This window comes from Chiloscyllium plagiosum, chromosome 11 (genome assembly GCF_004010195.1).
Source record: "Chiloscyllium plagiosum isolate BGI_BamShark_2017 chromosome 11, ASM401019v2, whole genome shotgun sequence".
Classification (NCBI taxonomy): domain Eukaryota; kingdom Metazoa; phylum Chordata; class Chondrichthyes; order Orectolobiformes; family Hemiscylliidae; genus Chiloscyllium; species Chiloscyllium plagiosum.
In genome coordinates, this window is record NC_057720.1 from 30,084,836 (window position 1) to 30,103,919 (window position 19,084).

General features: G+C 38.7%; 1 protein-coding gene across 1 annotated transcript in view; it reads right to left on the reverse strand.

Moving 5' to 3' along the window:
• Positions 1 to 321: 321 nt before the first annotated feature.
• LOC122554712 (fatty-acid amide hydrolase 1-like) overlaps positions 322 to 19,084 on the reverse strand; it is a 66,899-nt gene continuing 48,136 nt past the window's right edge. The window contains exons 11-16 of the mRNA XM_043700088.1: positions 17,838 to 17,935; positions 12,949 to 13,113; positions 8,163 to 8,202; positions 6,142 to 6,250; positions 2,882 to 3,027; positions 322 to 486 (exon numbers count right to left, since the gene is read on the reverse strand). Of these exons, the coding sequence (XP_043556023.1) occupies positions 322 to 486; positions 2,882 to 3,027; positions 6,142 to 6,250; positions 8,163 to 8,202; positions 12,949 to 13,113; positions 17,838 to 17,935 (723 nt within the window). The remainder of the gene's footprint in view (positions 487 to 2,881; positions 3,028 to 6,141; positions 6,251 to 8,162; positions 8,203 to 12,948; positions 13,114 to 17,837; positions 17,936 to 19,084) is intronic.

Sequence of the window (19,084 nt, forward strand, 5' to 3'; positions counted from 1 at the left end):
ATTTAATAGCCCTATCACTAACATTTTGAAGAAGCAACAGTACAATGATTAGCAATCACCTTGAAAATCTCTTTTTATTCTGTTTATTTCTACTCAGTTTTGGAGAATAATTTGTTTAAATGTTGAGTGCTTCATTATCATTTAGAAAACTGACAGCAAGGGATCAATGATGGGTGATAATTACCTCACCATCATTTATGAAATAGTCATAAAAGCAGAACTGCTTTGTAACTAGAAATGTGATCATGAATTGAGTTCATTTCCACTGTAAGACTAATTTTTAAAAATTGTCCTTTGGTTTGATCTTTAAGTAACTGCACATCATGCATCAATACTTTGGCGACTCAGATCCAGTGGCTCCAGGGTTCCTTTTCTCTTTCTGACCAGTCTTTCCACCTCCTTCATGAAACAAAGACAGAGCTCATCATGCCAGGGTAAGGCCACACACTGTACAGATAAAGGGAGACCAACACCGCCTGTCACACCCTGAAATACAAGTAAACCAAGAGTATCAGTACTAGAATACTGAGGTAGGAGTTAAAATTCTCCACTCAAACATGCATTTAATTTAACACATGCCACTTCCATGACATTTGTTACAGCAAAGTGAATTAGATATTACTAGAAGTCAATGTGCTTATCATCAAAATGTTGCATTTTTTACCTTCTATATGTGACTTAATAAGGTTTCGTACATCTGATCATCAGACTTCAGATTAGGGGGAGGTCATTCATAGTTTTAATTTCCAACATTCGCCACAACTGTGAGGGTCCCATTAGATTGGAAGACAGCAAATGTAACTCCTTTATTCAAGAAAAGAGGGAGACAGAAAGCAGGAGACTACAGGCCAGTATATATAATGTGGCAAATGTTAGAAACTATTTTTATATTTATAAGGACATACAGTTAAGTTTGAGTTATTCAGGCAGAGTTAACATGGTTTTGTGAAAGGGATGGGTTATGCATGTTGTGGATAAAGATGAACTGCTAGATGTATATACAGAACACAGATTTCCAGAATTGCTATATCCAAGGTTATTGTTAAAACTAAATGTTCATAGAGTAGGGAGAAGCTTATTGACATGAATAGAAGTTAGGCTGGCAAACAGGAAGCAGAGAGGAGGATAAGTATGTCTTTTGTCTGGTTGCCAAGATGGAATGACAGATGTACCACATGGATCACTGTTTACAATTTGTCTAAATGACTTGGATGAAAGGTAGAAGATAAGTTTGCTGACTGCACAAAGATAAGCAGGAAAGTAAGTTGAGAGGAAGATTAGATTAGATTAGATTACTTACAGTGTGGAAACAGGCCCTTCAGCCCAACAAGTCCACACCAACCCTCCAAAGAGCAACCCACTCAGACCCATTCCCCTACATTTATCCCTTCACCTAACACTACGGGCAATTTAGCATGGCCAATTCACCTAACCTGCACATTTTTTGGACAGTGGGAGGAAACCAGAACACCCGGAGGAGTGTGACACGGGGAGAATGTGCAAACTCCACACAGACAGTTGCCTGAGGCAGGAATTGAAGCCGGATCTCTGATGCTGTGAGGCAGCAGTGCCAACCACTGTGCCACCATGCCGCCCACATGAGGACATGAGGACACTGCAAATAAAAAGATATCGATACAGTAATTAAATGGGCATAGAGCCTATAAATGAAGAACAACTTGGAAAATTGTGAATAGTCAATTTTGACAGGAAGAATTTTTAAAAAGCATATTATCTAAACTGAGATGGATCTCAGAGCTCTAAGATGCAAGTGGATTTGTGTGTCCTGGTGGATGAATCGCTAACAGCTAGTATGCAGGTACAGCAAGTAATTAGGAATGCTAATAGAATTTTTTCATTTATTATGAGGAAGATTGAATACAAAATTAGGGAGATTGTACTTGAGTTATACAGGAGCACCTCTGGTGAGACCACCTCTGAAGTACTCAGTATAGTATCGGTCATCTTATTTAAGGAAGGATGTAAATGCTCAGAGCATTTGGACGTAAATGCATTGGAAGCAATTCTGAGAAGGTTTACCTCACAAATAACTGGAATGAGCAGGCTGGACAGACTAGCTTTGCATCCCCTCTGGAGTTTTAAAGAGTAAGAGGAAATGTTGTTAAAACAGGAAAAGTGTTCCTGAGGGGTCTTAACAGAGTAGCTGTGGAAAGGATGTTTCCTCTTGTGGAAGTTTGGGTCACTGTTTAAAAAGGGATAGCTACTTTAAAACAGAGATGAACTGAATATTATTTGGAATTCTCTTCCTGAGCAGGAATTGGAAGCAGAGTCTTTGAATATTTTTAAGGCAGCGGTAGATTTTTCCTTGTTAAGCAAGAGGCTAAGAGGTTATTAGGGATAGGTGGGGATGTGTGTTTGAGGTTGTAAGCAGATAAGATATGATAAGCAGGCTGAAGGGTTGAATGGCATATTCCTGCTGCTGGTTCATGTGTTCATATATATGACTGGGCTTCAAACCTAGCCATGCCATAACCACTTTGTTCCACTGTTGGGCAGACCTAGCCTTGGGTCTGTCTCCCACAAGTTCCTACTTTATCCTTCCACAAAGTCCTCATGATATCATCATGCTGTTGGTGCCCACAAATTTGATTAATACTAACACTTTCAGATCCTTTGAGACCCATGTACCACACCTTGTGGATCAATATCATTGTAAAATGCCAGATCATAAAAGTTCCTCCCCATTAAGCTTTCAGCAATGCAACTGCAGCCTTGGAATTTCTAGGCAACATGCTGAAATTCTGTGCATTAAAAAGATGGATCACTGTCTATGAGTAACCCTGATATTACATGTCAAAAATACAGAAAGAACATAAATTGTACTATAAAGCAACATAACACTGCTCTACTTATTACTGACCTTTTTGAAAACTTTGTCCCAGAAATCATTTATATAGCCTTTATAAAGCTGCAGCTCTTCCTCATCCTCTTCTGTTACCTTGGTAACTGGCACAACCCCCGCAGGACAATTTAATAAACTGAAAATAATTGTGTAGCTAGATGCAGCTGTTGGGGGAAATATTTTAAAATTAGTAGTTTTATATTTTTGTCTTTCTTATAACCTTTCTGTATAATAGAGAATACGGTGTTCTATTAAATGACTTTGTATAATATCTGAAAGTTATGCTGCTGACTTGTAGTTTTCAAGAAAATTGGACAAGTATTACAGAGCATGTTTCTAAACAAACGTAAGAGTTGATATGGTAAAAACATGAAGGGTAAAATAAAGTAAAATAAAAGACAAGAACAGTAAGAATGTAAGGGGTTAAAGCAGAATTGCTACAGTGTGGAAAATTATTGAGGCACTGCATTCTTTCATAATTAGTAATGTCCTAGCACAGGGAATGGAAGACACATAAAATTACATTTTCTCCTTTGATAATCTGACTGGTAATGAAGAAAAGAAGACTCTGAGACTGTGGTTTGTTGAGATCAAATGCAATGAGGTACACAGAGCTCCCAGAGATAACATGGGAGGATTTGCATATTGTTTCGACTTATAACTCAGGGGCCCTATTGATATTCATAAACAAATCTTCAGTGAGCTCCAGAACACTGATTAGATAACTATCGGGACAAAGTGCTGAAGTCATGGCTTGTTCCTTCTGATCAATTAGGACATTTCATGCCATTTAGGATAGCTAATTAGACAGTTAATTACTGTGACATGTACTAAAGTTAGTGATAGGTAAATTGTCCATCCAGAATGGATGTGTAACTGTATTTTATGTATAAAAGTCACTATTTTTCTACTTAAATCTTGGATCCAGGGTAGAGTCTGTTAATTAACATTGTCCATTTGGTCCTTCAAATATTATCCGACTTATTCTGCCATCATTAAATGTAAAGCTCTGTATGAGGGAATAGTCCAACAACAACAGTAATGTGTGTTCACATGGCACTATTAACTTAGTAAAATGTTTCAGTGTGCTTCTCAGCAGCTTTCATGCTAAATCATGTAAGGAGATATTAGGGTATGTGGCCAAAAGCTTGATAAAAGAGATCTGGTTTAAAAAGAGTCTTCAAGGATTAAATGGAGGTAAAGAGATTGTGAAGTTTTAGGAAACTATTCTAAAGCTTAGGGCCTCGGGAATGGTGAAGTGATTAAAATCAAGAATGAACAGAAGGCGAGAATTGGAAGAAAACACAAATTTCAGAGATCTGAAGTAGGTTACAGAATTAAGGAGAGGTAAAGCCAGAGAGAGGTTTGAAATAAAATGAGTTTTTTGAAAGCAAACCTTTGCTGGGAGTCAGTGCAGATCAGCATGCACGTGGGTTATGGGCGAAGAGAACATAGTTTGAGTTCAGATTTGGAAAGTGAAGTTTCAGATGAGAGGCCAGCCGGCAGGGTATTGGATTTTTCAAGTCTTGAGGTAACTAGGGCATGATGAGGGTTTCAGGAAGAGTTGAACTAAGGCAGTGACAGGGTCTGGCAATATTATAGCAGTGGAAATAGATGGAATTAGTGACCATGCAACTACATTGTTGATCTCTGGATTAAATACTAAGGTACTGATCGGTCTGTACAAATGTCAAACAGTTGCCAAGAAGAAGGATGGAGTCACTGGATAATAAATAAAATTTGTGGCAAAGATTGAAAAGAAATTGCTTTCATCTAGATAACATTTTGTTGGAGGAAACTTCTGTTATTGATTAGAACAGTATGGAAACAGGCCCTTCAGCCCAACTAGTCCACACCAACCTTCCAAAGGATAATCCACCCAGGTCCATGTCCCTACTCTACCCTATATTTACCTCTGACTGATGCACTGTGGGCAATTTAGCATGGCCAATTCACCTGGGCTGCACATCTTTGGATTATGGGAGGAAACCAGAGCACCCAGAGGAAACCTACGCAGGCACAGGGAGACTGTGCAAACTCCACACAGACAGTCACCTGAGGTGAGAATTGAACACAGGTCTTTGGCACTGTGAGGCAGCAGTGCTAACCATTGAACCACTTTCCCACCCTAATACTGCATGTCAGATAAACAGTGTGAAAACTTAGAGAGTGTGTAAAGGTCATGAGAGTTGGTGCTAAGTTGGGTTGGATATTATCAGAATAGATATGAAAACTGCTGCTGCATTTCTGGATGGGAAAGCATGTGGTTGTGATTTAAGAGCAGACAAAACAGTGATCATCAGTGATTTTCAAGCTTTTCTTTCTCTTTGGGAAGATTTTACAAATATTGACAGACTCCTAAAGATGATATTAGTACATTCCTGAGGACTATCTGTCCTAACTGGCTTTAAAAGTTTGCCAGATACCCAAAACAAACCATTTGCATGAAACATCTAACAATTGATTTGAAAGTATTAGTCAGTCTGCAAATGCAAATGAGGAAGATAAAAGTGTTCTATAGAGTATTCAAGACACTGGGCTTGTGAAGAGTTGCCTGGACAGTGACAGAAATTACTATGGACTCTTGGAAAACATTCAGTTCCATAGGATCCTAACTCAGCTCCTCGGCCGTGACGTAAACACATGATATTCTATTTGTGAATTCTTTACACCTTAATGAAAAGCATAACTTGTCTTTCTTTGGTGGCCTGTTATTTTCCATCAGTTCATGCAGTTGAGGTGGCAAACAAAACGCCAACTCAGAATTGTGCTGACATCTTAAATTCCCCGATGACATATTTATGGGGCTGTGGTGGCACAGTGATAATGTCATGCTAACTAGTATTCCAGAGGTTCCGGAGGATAAGGTTTCATAGTTATAATATTCAGGAATGAATAAGGCTAGTCTCAGTAATGGTGTCCATGGCAAATACAATTAATTGTTATAAAAACCCATTTGGCTCTCTGTTCTTGATGGAAAGGAAATCTGCTGGCCTTACCTGGTCTGGTCTATATGTGACTCCAGACCCCCAGCAATGTGGTTGGACTATTAATTGGCCTCTGAAATAATAAATCAATTGATTCAAGGGCAATTAGCTTCAGGGAAAAAATATTGGCCTTGCCTGTAATGCCACATTCAATGAAAGAATAAACAAAAATACGACTGTCTATTGCTTAATTGTGTGCTTAATCTGATTTAACTCTGAGTTAATTCAATGGTACATCTGGTACAAACATGGATTTGATTATGAAGTAGAAAATCCCAAATTGTTCCCTACCTGACAGTTTTCCACCACACCCAAGTTTAAAAGCAGGACCTATTGATGGACAGAGTAGGACTTCAATGTTGTTCTTTCTCCATGCATTCAAATACTCATCACGGTAGGCCTACACAAAATACAAGAATGCGACCTCAATAAAGGTGCCAGTTAATTCTGAAATTAACTTCTCAAGACATTGGAGGTAACTGTTTGAGAACTGAGCTGCCTGAGTATGAAATCTTGAACTAGGGACATAGCTACAGAGTATGGGGACACTCATTTAAAGAGGCTGATTCCTTATGCTGTAAGGTCAGTGTCAATTCTGTACGTTAAAAACTAGAAGTCACTTAACATTAAGTATTATTTAGCAAGGTTGCTATCTTGAGAACAAGGAAGTTTCACTTCCCTCAGAAATAATCTGAGAGATAGAAATATGTTTATTGTTGGCTGATTGAGTCATTGTTACACACAAGGACCCAGACACCATCATCACATCCCTGGGTATATCCTGCTCCACCAAAAAGACAAAGCCAACAGAAGAGGGGTCCGGCACAATGACGCAATTAAGAAAGAGTTCTCAACATTGACTCTAGAGTCACGCAAGTTTCATATCATCAGGTCAAATATGGGCAAGGAAACATGCTGCTGATAACCATTATCACTGCCCCTATTGACTGATGAATACATACCTCTCCATGTTCAGGTAGGCACTCAGATGACAAGGGAACAGAATGTTCTCTGCATGGGGATCTCCATGTCCATTGCCAAGAGTCACTCAAAACTTCTGACTGACCTGACTAAGTCTTAAAGGACATTGCTGCTAGACTGGGTCTGTCACAACATTGTTGTGAAGAAATCAACAATATTTCAAACAGATCTAGCAACTCAATCCATGAACAAAGGGCCATTGGCAACTACAATCTGCAATCTCATGCTCAACATATCCCCATTCTACCATTACCATCAAGCCAGGAGATCAACCCTAGTTCAATAAAGAGTGTAGAAAAGAGAGCTAGAGCAGCACCAAAGATATCAAAACAGATGTTTTCCAAGTTAAGTACAACACAGGAAAACTGAAGCAATCCATGTCCATATGTAGCAAGATTTGGATAATATGCAGGCACAGACTGACAAGTGGCAAGTAACACTCATGTCACAAAAGTGCCAGACAATGACCATCTCCAACAAGAAAAACCTAATCATCGCCGCTTGACATTCAGTGACATTACCATTGTTGAATCCTCTGCTATCAACATCCTGGGGGTTTACACTTGACCAGAACTTGACTGGCTATATCAATATTCTGGCTAAAAAGTAGATCAGAGATGAGGAATTATTTTGCAGTGAGTAACCTCCTGACTCCTCAGAGATGCCAACCACACAAAAGCCACAAGTAAGGATTGTGATGAAATGGTTTCCACTTGCTTAGATGAAATGCAGCACTCAAGAAATTCACCAATATCCCAAGACAATGTAGACCACTTCACTGGCAGCTCATGTGATATCTATAATATTCAACTCCTCCACCATGAATGTACAATGGCAGTAGAGTGTACCATCTGCAAGCTGCACTGCAACAACTCGCCAAAGTTCCTTAGACAGCACCTATGAAACTCATAACCTCTAATATCTAAAACGTCAAGGGCAGCAGATACATCGGAACACCAACACAGGCATGTTCCTATTCAAGCCAAACACCATCCTAACTTGGAGCTACATACTATTCCTTCATTGTAACTGAGTCGACGATCCCGAAATGGCCTTCGTAGTAACTCTGTGTGTATCCCTACACCACATGGACCGCAATAATTCAAGAATGCAGCTCACCATCACTTTATCAAGAACAATTAGGAATGGGCAATAAGTGGTGACCGCACCAGCAACACACACATCCCACATCCCACAAATGAATTTTAATGCAAGTTTTATTTTAATGCAAGTTGCTTAAAGTAAATTTTAAAAATTAATATTGTTATTGAAAAATCATGTCGTTGCTTGCTTAAGAAACAAATATGTCTCACAGCAATATCTTATCTTACCATTGCAGCATAGTGGAGCTTCCATAGGTCCTTAACCGATCTGTGAAAATATACAAATAAGAAGACTAAAGGTGAGATAGAAACATTTTCTTCTGAATCAAAATACAATGTGCTGATTTTAAGCCTCCTCCTATGGCAGTTCTTTTGGAAAAGCACAGCAGGTCAGGCAGCATCCAAGGAGCAGGAAAATCGACATTTCGGGCGTAAGCCCCTCATCAGGAATGAGTTCTTTTGGAGGTGGATAGGTTAAGATGCTGAGATGAAAACAAAAGATAAGTGGGGCTATTATTGACGTGTTCCTAAACCCTACCACCTAAATTTAACTTAATTCAGGTACATAAGACTTCAGAGATCAGGAATCTTATTAAATTGTAAATGTCGCCATATGATGCCATTATATCTATCACTGATTAAGAGCTGCATGATCTCGGACTTACCTACAGAAGCCAGTAACTTCATGGCCATTAGAAGGCCCAGGCAAGCTTATGTGTTGCTTCTCTTGCACTTACAGGAATATATTGGGATATAATCCCAGTCCAACACCGGCATCTCCGAATCAGGAATATATTGGACATGCTCAGTCTCTGTGACCCCCAAAAGGGTGACAATTTTTGCTGATCCTTTTGGATCTCACCTCCTCACCTCCTCATCCACACCACCCTCAATTTTCCACTCCTAACTGCAGATGTTTGCATCACTTCCATGTGGTTCAGGCAGGAGTGAGTGTCAAAGAGTACAGTTCAGAGGTTCAACTCTCCCTGACCATCTGCCAAATATTCTGAATGAAGCCATTTTGCAAATTAATCCTTTCACGCCCTCCATCAATGGATACTAGGCCAGAAGACTCACAGATGATGAACTTTTAAAAACCAAATTGCTCTATTTAGATCAAAAGAAATGTCCACAGCATCTTCAATTTTCAAAGCATTGTCCTGAGAAATTTTCATTAAATTTATTTTTCTCTGTTATAAATATTGATGTTATTAGTTATGATGCCTCAGTACAAAGAAAGTATAGGTGTCCAAGATCTAAAGAAATAATGCCGACAGCCATTTATTCTTCAAAAGTCATTAATTGTTGACCCTGCCTTCTCTATTCACAGAAGTTGATTGATCTACTCACAAACATGTTCTAATTTTAGATTGCTAGAGGAAAGCAATTGCTATGACTATGGTTTATGCAGCTGAAGACATGAACACCAATGGTGGGAAGTAGGAAGAGGTTTGATGCAAAAGTGGTCAGAATTGGAGGAGTGCAGAATTTTCTAGTGTGTTGTCAGGTTGCTACAGGGAGACCTACCAAGACAGCATGTGGTTAAATTCAAAACACAGTGCCTTCAAATAATGCTTTATGTCTCCAATCTGTGGTACCATAATTTACAAATGTACAAACAGTAATAGACCATTCATCTCCTCAAACTTGCTCCACTATTCAATAAGATGATGGCTGATCTGTTTGTAACCTCAAATTTGCAATTCCACCTACCCTTGATAACCCTTTTGTCCCTTGCTTAGCAAGAACCTCTCCACCTCTGCCATACTTCCTATCGGAAAGATGTTGTGAAACTTGAAAGGGTTCAGAAAAGATTTACAAGGATGTTGCCAAGGTTGGAGGATTTGAGCTATAGGGAGATGCTGAACAGGCTGGGGTTGTTTTCCCTGGACCGTCAGAGGCTGAGGGGTGACCTTATAGAGGTTTGCAAAATTATGAGGGTCATGGATAGGATAAATAGACAAAGTCTTTTCCCTGGGGTCAGGGAGTCCAGAGGACATAGGTTTAGGGTGAGAGGGGAAAGATATAAAAGAGACTTAAGGAGCAACTTTTTCACACAGAGGGTGGTACGTGTATGGAATGAGCTGCCAGAGGAAGTGGTGGAGGTTGCTACAATTGCAACATTTAAAAGGCATTTGGATGGGTATATGAATAGGAAGGGTTTGGAGGGATATGGACCGGGTGCTGGCAGGTGGGACTGGATTGGGTTGGGATATCTGGTCGGCATGGATGAGTTGGACCGAAGGGTCTGTTTCCATGCTGTCTCTATGACTCTATGACTGCTTCCACAATCTTTTCAGGAAGAGAACACCAAAGCCACACAGCCCTTGAAGAGAAAAAAGTCATGTCATTCAGTTTTAAATGAGCAAGCCCTGATTTTTACAATTGTGATCTCTAATACTACATTCTTGCATATAAGAGGAAACATTTTCTCCTCACCTCCCAAGATTTCAAATGTGTCAATCAAGTCTCATCTTAGTTTTCTAAACTCTAGCAGATATTAGACTCACCTGTCCAACCTTTGCTCATACCAAAATGCACTTATTCTAGGTATTAGTCCAGTAACCCTTCTCTGAACCATTTCCAATGCATTTACATCTTTCCTTAAATTAAGTGACCAATACTATGCTGAGTACTTCAAATGTGGTTTTGCCAGCGCCCTATATAACTAAAATGTAACCCCATGATTTTGTAATCAATTTCCCTCATAATAAATTATTACATTTTCTTAGCTTTCCTAACTATTTGCCGTCCCTATATACTGACCTTTTATAATTTATGCAGAGACATCCATATCCATCTGCATTTTAGAGTTCTGTAACTTTTCACCATTTAGATAATATACTTATTTTATTCTTCCTGCTAAAATAGACATTTTCACATTTTTCCACATTATATCCCATTTGTCAAATCTTTTCCCAGTCACTTAATCAAAATTCTGTTTTGGTTGTTAAATGTTTTTGAAGTTTACTTGTACAGTTTGTTCTTCAGAGAATGTTATCTTCTCAAACTTATTCTGCAATATGATTTATGAATGATCAGCTTTAGCCACGAAAGAGATAACCATCATTTTTATTAAAATATATAAAAATACTTTTCATTCCTTTTTATAATTCATTACTCACCTTATTCTAGTCATTGCTTTGAAACTAGCAGCAATTCTCGGACTCTAGGAAATAAGAATTATGAAAGGACACAATCATGAATGTCATCAGCATTACAGGAAAGATATTGATATGCTCACTGTCATTCTTAATCAGTCAAAGTTAGTACCCACTAGGTACTTTCAGTCTAACAATACAGTTTGCATTGCGAGCGGGGTCTGAGCAAAATGTTCAAGAAGAAGAATACAGTGGCGAGGGAAACAGTCTGTGTTCCAGACTAGTCATTTATTGATGGGTTCAGTGTGCTAATGAACCAATCATTTGAATTAAGACTCTTGCAGTTTTGGGAAAGGGGTTTGGAGCAGAATCCCAGGGGTGACTCTGTGCCAAGAAGGACTCTCTGGAGGAAGTAGGTTTCCCAAGTAAAGCAAGGGTGCTGTCTAAAGGGTGGATTCTGTTGATCCGCCTCTGAATAGTGTCTTGGGAGGTGTGAGAATTAAAGGAGACAAATTGTACATGGACTGCTGTGCTGATCACTGCATAATAGTAGAAGATTGTACTGTCAGAGACAGCTCGAGTTAGTCACCATCTAGAACACCAAACATACAAAACTTGGAATGTGAATCCAATATAAGTGTGCTCTTTACTAGCTTCAGCTGACTAAGCAAACTGTCTACAATGAACCCTTTCATGCTGCATGTGGTCTCTGGTGTTGAGTGAATTCATGTAGTCATTCCATTCATCCAGTGAATTACTTGTGCAAAGTTACAGGGCACAATCACGACCTTTTAGATAATTGAAAGTTATCTCAGCACAACAGCCACCGATCCTGAGAGATGGATCTCTGAGAATGGGCAGCCATGGGCAGGTCTTGACTGGAGAAAGCCGAGCTAATCTGGCCAACAATTGAATAAAAGGTAATTATTTAGGAAACCAAACAACCAAAGTAATGTCATGATAGTGTACTATATCTGCTGGTTTTGGAATGTAAATCATTGGATGTAAAACTATTTAGACAGCTCAGTCTCACTACAAGTAAAGGAAGACAATATTCATAAGTTGTCGGAGAGAGAGAGCGAGACCAGCTTTTGTAATTGATTTTGTCTTTTCTATCTCTGCACTAACTTATAGCTGTTGAACAATATGCATGGGCTTTCATCAAGTGTTGATCATCTGCTTTAAAAATATCAAAGGGTAGTGTGTGGTGTTGGGCCTAAAAATGATAATTTTCAAACCAGACCATTAATGGTTAATTGTTAAGGGTTAATTGGACATGACAATGAGCAATTAAAATAAAGTGGAAAAGTACATGAACAACAGGCCTAATGCAAAAACAGCCTTTAACCACGTGACATTGAATTTTCTGTGACAATTGACACTAACAACTATCGTTCTGTGCCATCACATGTGGCTTGCTTCTTAACCTTTTCTGAGGGTTGGAAAAGTACCACAGTTATTACAAAATGGAAATTCAGCACATAATCTTAGATTAAGAATAGTATTAATATCAGGGATTTTGTCCCACTCATTGGACTTTATACTATCAGTTTGGGGTTCATGAGACTGTTGCTGTGGAACCTGGGAGAGTTCTGTGTGCCACTGTCACCAAAGTCCCTAAGGGATAGAAGGCAATGTGAGACTCACTTGTTTACATATGTATGTATATTTATGTAGTTTATGCTAACAGATTTATTCATTAGTTTGCATGCATCTCTAATGTATGTCAAGAGGATTAAGCTTATAATTTGCTTCACACTGAAGTGTATTTATCTCCTTACTTTTATTTCCTTAAAAAAACCATTACCTGTAGATACTTTCAGTAACAGTGCTCTTTTTATATCTTCTAATTTCAACAATGGTATTGTTTGAGACCAACCAAACATTCCAATGCAGTGATTGTCAAGACATACATTTCTAATGCCTTATTTGTTTTCCCCTCAGCCAAATCCATTTGTGAGCAAACGTTTGTACTTACAAAAGGCTTCAGAATGTAATACAAGAACTTTTTCATTGCTTCAGGCACAGAACATATGGATATCTGAAACTTCATACTGGGATCTATGACATCTCCTTTACTAGAAAATCCAAGCAAGTTTAAGTAGAATTAATTGCGTTCATTTTATATATTCTTTGTAAAAATAAAATCTATCACTGCTAAGAAAATTTGTATTTATTAAAACATGAAACCTCAACTTTAGAAAGAAACTGACAAATTACAACAATCCTAAAGATGGATCTATGAATGAGGGATTACTGCTTTATGATGACTGCATAACTGTTCTGCTTTAATTAGATGATATGTCTGCATATTTATTATGTTTTAGGAGTCAATCATTAAATTGGTGACCTATTTTTCTGTTATCCCTGTAAACCATTAGACATAGGAGCAGAGATTAGAACACTCAGCCCATTGAGTCTGCTCTGTCATTCAATCATAGCTGATCAGTTGCTCAACTCCATTTTTTTCTCCCCATAACCCTTGATCCACTTGACAATCACAAACCTATCTATCTCTGTCTTAACTATATTCAATGACCTGGCCTTCACAGCATTCTGTGGCAGTAAATGCCATCGATTCACCACTCTCTGGCTGAAGAAATTTCTCCTTCTCTCCATTCCAAAAGATCTTCCCTTTACTCCAAAGCTGTGCCCTCAGGTCTTAGTCTCTCTCTGTTCAAGTACAAGTGAAATTTTAACAACCAGGTGAGTCTTCACTGAACTCCCGAGAGCAGTTGAGAGTGACTCTCTCGACGTCAAGGCTGCATTTGACAGAATGCGGCATCAAAAGGCATTCTCTAATATGTGTGACAAACAAATACTGCATTTATAGTGGGTTTAGGAATGAGCGTACTATAATTTACACTTACACATGCAGTATTCAATTAGCTGTAATGAAGGAAAATCCAAAGCATATAAAATAAATTATTTTTGCTTTGACTAATTTAGATATTTCTGAAGGAAGAAGTGAATATAGATTAGATTCCCTACAGCGTGGAAACAGGGACTTCGGCCTAACAAGTCCACACCGACCCTCCAAAGAGTAACCCACCCAGACTCATTTCCCTCTGACAACATGGGCAATTTAGAATGGCCAATTCACCTGACCGGCTCATCTTTGGACTGTGGGAGGAACCAGAGAACCCAAAGGAAACCCACGCAGACACTGGGAGAATGTGCAAATTCCACACAGACAGTCACCCAAAGCTGGAATCGAACCGGGGTCCTTGGTGCTGTAAGGCAGCAGTACCAACCACTGAGCCACCGTGCCACCCAATTGGACATGATTTATTCTAATGAAACGTATTTCAACTCAAAACTTTAGCTGTTTGCCTTTTAACAGATGCTGTCAGACCTGCTGTATTTTTCCAGCAATCTCTGATTTTGTTTCAGATTTCCAGCATCCACAGTTCTTTGTGTTTATTTAAGATTTATTCCCTGGTGGCCTGGAGTCACAATATCCATTTCTAAGAAAGCTGATTTATTTTTCCATACGTCACATTTTATGGAATTTCATAGTTTATTGTAGTTTTGCTTTAAAGACAATGTATTCTCAAAACATTACAGTTCTTTTTGATATTAAGAATATTACTTCATATGCTAATTATCTCAAGTTTTGTTTCATTGAAAGGCATACACTGTGAACTTTAGATAATGCAATTTTTTTGAATTCTGTATCAATATAAGTAAAAGCATGATTCCTACACAAAAACTGAAGGATATTCTGAAACATCAGGGTACTGACTTTAACATTTATCTAGTATCACATTTATCTAGTATCACATTGTATATCCTTTGTACAACAATCACAGAAATATTTGGAACACTTCAAGTCCATTCTTTACACTGTCATTCATAAATGTAATTGATGAAGATGAGAAATATGATATGGACAGTAGCCATCTTTCTCCTCTTCTGGATGAGAAAAGTTCAGGAGCATGCCATACATGCCCTTAACAAAGCCAACTACTTATAACACCTTCTGATAAGGAAACTTCGCAGGAGCATTAAATAAAATATCACAGGAGATCTTTAATAGGGCAGGTGACCAAAATCTTGGACAAAAAGGTAGTTACTAAGAGGACTTGAGGAGTGTCAGGTCATAAGATATATAGGAGCAGAATTAGGCCATTCAGCCCATTGAGTCAGCTCTGCCATTCAATCATGGCTGATATGTTTCTCAACCCCCTTCTCTCCATAAGTCTTGATACCTTTATTAATCAAAAATCAGCCATGATCATTTTGAATGGTGGAGCAGGCTTAAGAGCTTAACTGTATACTCCTTTTCCATTTCTTATGGTCTTTTGGTGTTTTGAATGTGGTAGAATGTTTTCCTCATCTTTTGCTCACAGGGTTATTTGAGCTCTGATTATTCAGTAAATAGAAACTTTTCCTGTTATTAAGATATCTGTTTAAAAGAATGCGCGGGGATCTCCGAGAAATGTATAAAACTCTAACAGGATTAGATAGGAAGGATGTTCTGAGTGACATGGAGTCCAGAATCAGGGGTCACAATCTAAGAACAAGAGTTAGGCATTTATGATAGAGATAAGAAGACATTTCTTCACCCAGAGAAAGGTAAGCCTCAAAGTGGCTGAGGCAAAAACATTTAATGTTTCCAAGAAGGAGATAGATATATTTCTTAGGGCTAAAGGGATCAAAAAAAGTTGGAACAGTGTACTGCGTTACATGACCAGCCTTGATCGTATTGAATGGTGCATCAAGCTCAAAAGGCCAATTGGCTTACTCCTGCTTCTATATTCTATATTTGGTGCATTAACTGTGTAACAACACTGACTGTCTCTGCACAGAACCTGACTAAAAGGTTTCTGTGATTTCTCTTCCATTTTAATCACATCTGCCCTCTACATTTGATTTTAGTATCCCTCGTGTCCCAAATTTGAATAAAAGACAGTCCGAGACTTTTGTGCCTCAACCATTGTGTAGCATCCAAAGAACAGATACACCCACCCCTGTATCTCATTTAAAATTCCTTTCCTTGCCTATTTATCTGAATTCATCTTGTGTATCTTTTTATCAGTTCATTTGTGGGATGTGGACATCACTGGCTGGGCCAGCATTTATTGCCCATTCCTAGGTGCTCTTGAGAAGGTGGTGGTGAGCTACCTTCTTGAATCACTGCAGTCCACCTGCATTTTCTGCAAAGTCCGTGGAGCCAAATACCTGCTATGGGTCTGCTTTAACCGTCAAGAAGAATCCATCTTTCTCCTTAGTATCCTCTAATGTCTTTAGGCTTTTAGACTATACAAATAGGCATGGAGAAAGTGAGGACAGCAAATGCCGGAGAGTCAGTGTCAAAAAGGGTGGCGCTGGAAAAGCACAGCAGGTCAGGCACCCATTCGGAGAGCAGGAGAGTCCATTTTTCGGGCATAAGCCAGATGAAGGGCTTATGTCCAAAATGTCAATTGTCCCTGGATTCTGCTTGACCTGCAGTGCTTTTCCAGCACCACCTTTTATAACTATGTAAGGATCTATGTCATAGAGACACCAAATAACAATGAATTGGACCCCAAATCTCTAAGGTTCCAAAGATGTCTGCTCTTACAGTACCTTAAATATAGCTGTGTGCAGGAAAACTTGTTAATATTCTCTCCCTGGATGTAAACTTGATTTTACGAAAGAGTAGCTGCAGTGACCAGACCCATAGAAATGGAGGCAAGCAGCAAAGAGCACTTGCAGTGAAATTCAGTCGCTGGACAACAGTCCAGCAATCTGATCACAGATATGGGGAAGAAAATCTGCAGTGAAACCAAATAGTAACAGAGAGAAGGAGGTGAGAGACTCAGAGACTCACTTAGGTTGGCATCACAGAGAGGAAAAGCCCATTCAGCACTGATAAAGCATAGAAAAACATTACAGCAGGGAATGTTTAAAACTGCAAGAAAATCACATGGTCACAGATCTAAAGTGGTTCAGATCTTTATGGATTAGAGGCCTTTACAGGAAAGGGGAGGAATAGGGCATTCAGAAAGTTAATCAGGAGAAAGTCAGCAAAGAAGAAGGGCCCAATCGATTTGTTTAGGAGATCCTAAAGGAAGATAAGCCCAATCAGTATTACAAAGGGTCATGGGTGCTGACAGAAACCAGTTCAGAGTTGTGTCAGGAATGTAACAACAGTCCACAGCAATGTGTGTATGTGTAAGTGCACCTACATGTGCCCCTGTGTACGTGTGTGTGTCTTTCAAATACCATTTTGATGAATAAGTAATAGTGGTGCACAAAAAATAATTCCAATTTTGCATCCATGGAATATTGGGTAATTTTTCCACCCAGAGAGGCAATAGCATGTACAGGACTGAGGGCAAGGTTAAAGGTCCAGCAAAATACAAAATGCCTGTCCAACTCATCCCATCATCTTATCAAAGAAGCCAAAATATATACGTTTCCATTGTTTAGTTTTAGCACATGCAGCTGGCAGGCTGATTTGATTTTCTGTGAAATCTTGCCAGCTATAAGTGAAGTGCTCAGTTTTTTTTTGTGAGTGTTGGACATTTTTCCTGATTGAAATTTAAACAACGAATATTTATGATACTGTCATTTGGATTGGATGGGAGGAATTAATTCTGAGTGAATGATGGAGTTAAAAATTAAAGTCCATATATAAAATGAAATACAAATCACAGTCAAAGTGTTTTATCTGTATACTTTGAGGACTGAAAAGACCATATTCGTTATAAATCTTTTCGGACTCCATTTTAGGAAGTTTTACTTACAAAATACAATAAAAGCAGATAATGGTTTCATGTCAGGTGGCAAATTAAAATCCTTTGAGCTTACGTACAGGCTTTCCATAAGCGTAACACACTTGTCTGCAAGAAGTCCCGGAAAAACTAGTTCATTCATAGCATTGTACACGTTTGGTGGTGTGAATGATACCAACTAGAAATAGAGAGAAACAAAGAGTTAATCATTTGGTTTATTGAACGAAGGGTCCTGTCTGACAAGGGAGCAGACATAAACAGTCTTCTTATCCAATAATTAATCTAATTTTACCTCATCCTGACATTTGTAATATAGATATGAAAGTGCGTAGGGAAATCCATGCTCAGCAAGAGAAACTTGAAGGGCAGTAGAATGGATACACTTAAGGGAAAACTAGATAAATACATAAGGGAGAGAGGAGTAGAAGAATATACTGATAGGTGTTAAATGAAGAGAGGTGAAAGGAGGCTCAGTTGTAGCATATATTTTGGCACAGGTCAGTTGAGACAATGGACTGTTTCTGTGCAGGAATTCTTGGTAAGATGAATTAGATTGCACCTCTCCCTTAAAACTATTGCAGGCATTTTTCAAACCTTTCTATAGTGATCACTAAAAGTTATTGACACAGTTGCTAGTGTTTGCTATAACTATTGGCATAGATCCACAAGGATTCTTACCAATTTTTATAGATGCATCATAGAAAGCATGCGATGCAGATGCATCACAGTTTATAATTGCAACTAGTCTGCCAAGACCACAAGAAATTCCTAAGCGTTGTGAATGCAGCTCAGTCTATCATGAAAACTAGCTCTCCTTCTTTTGACTCTAACTACACTTCCCTCTGACTCAGAAAAGCAGCCAACGTAATCAAAGGCTCCTCCTTCCCCAATTATATTCTCTTCCACCTTCTTCCATCAGGCAGAAGATCCAAAAGTTTGAAAATTTGTACCAACAGATAAAAGAACAGCTTCTTCCCAGCTGTTATCAGACTTATGAATGGACCTCTCATATATTGGAGTTGATGGTTCTCTGCAACTTCTCTGTAACACTATATTTTGCATTCTGTTCTATTACCCTGATGTATTTATGTGAGGTATGATTTGTCTAGTTAGCATGTAATACAATACTTTTCAATGTAGCTTGGTACATGGGACAATAATAAATCAAACGAAAAGAGCAGGTCAGAAGCTAGGAATCTTGTAGTGAATAACTCACCTCCTGACTTCTCGATACCTGTCCATCCTCTGCAAAGCACAAGTCAGGAGTGTGATGGAATACTCCCCACTAGCTTGAATGAGGGCAGCTCCAACAACTCTTAAGAATATT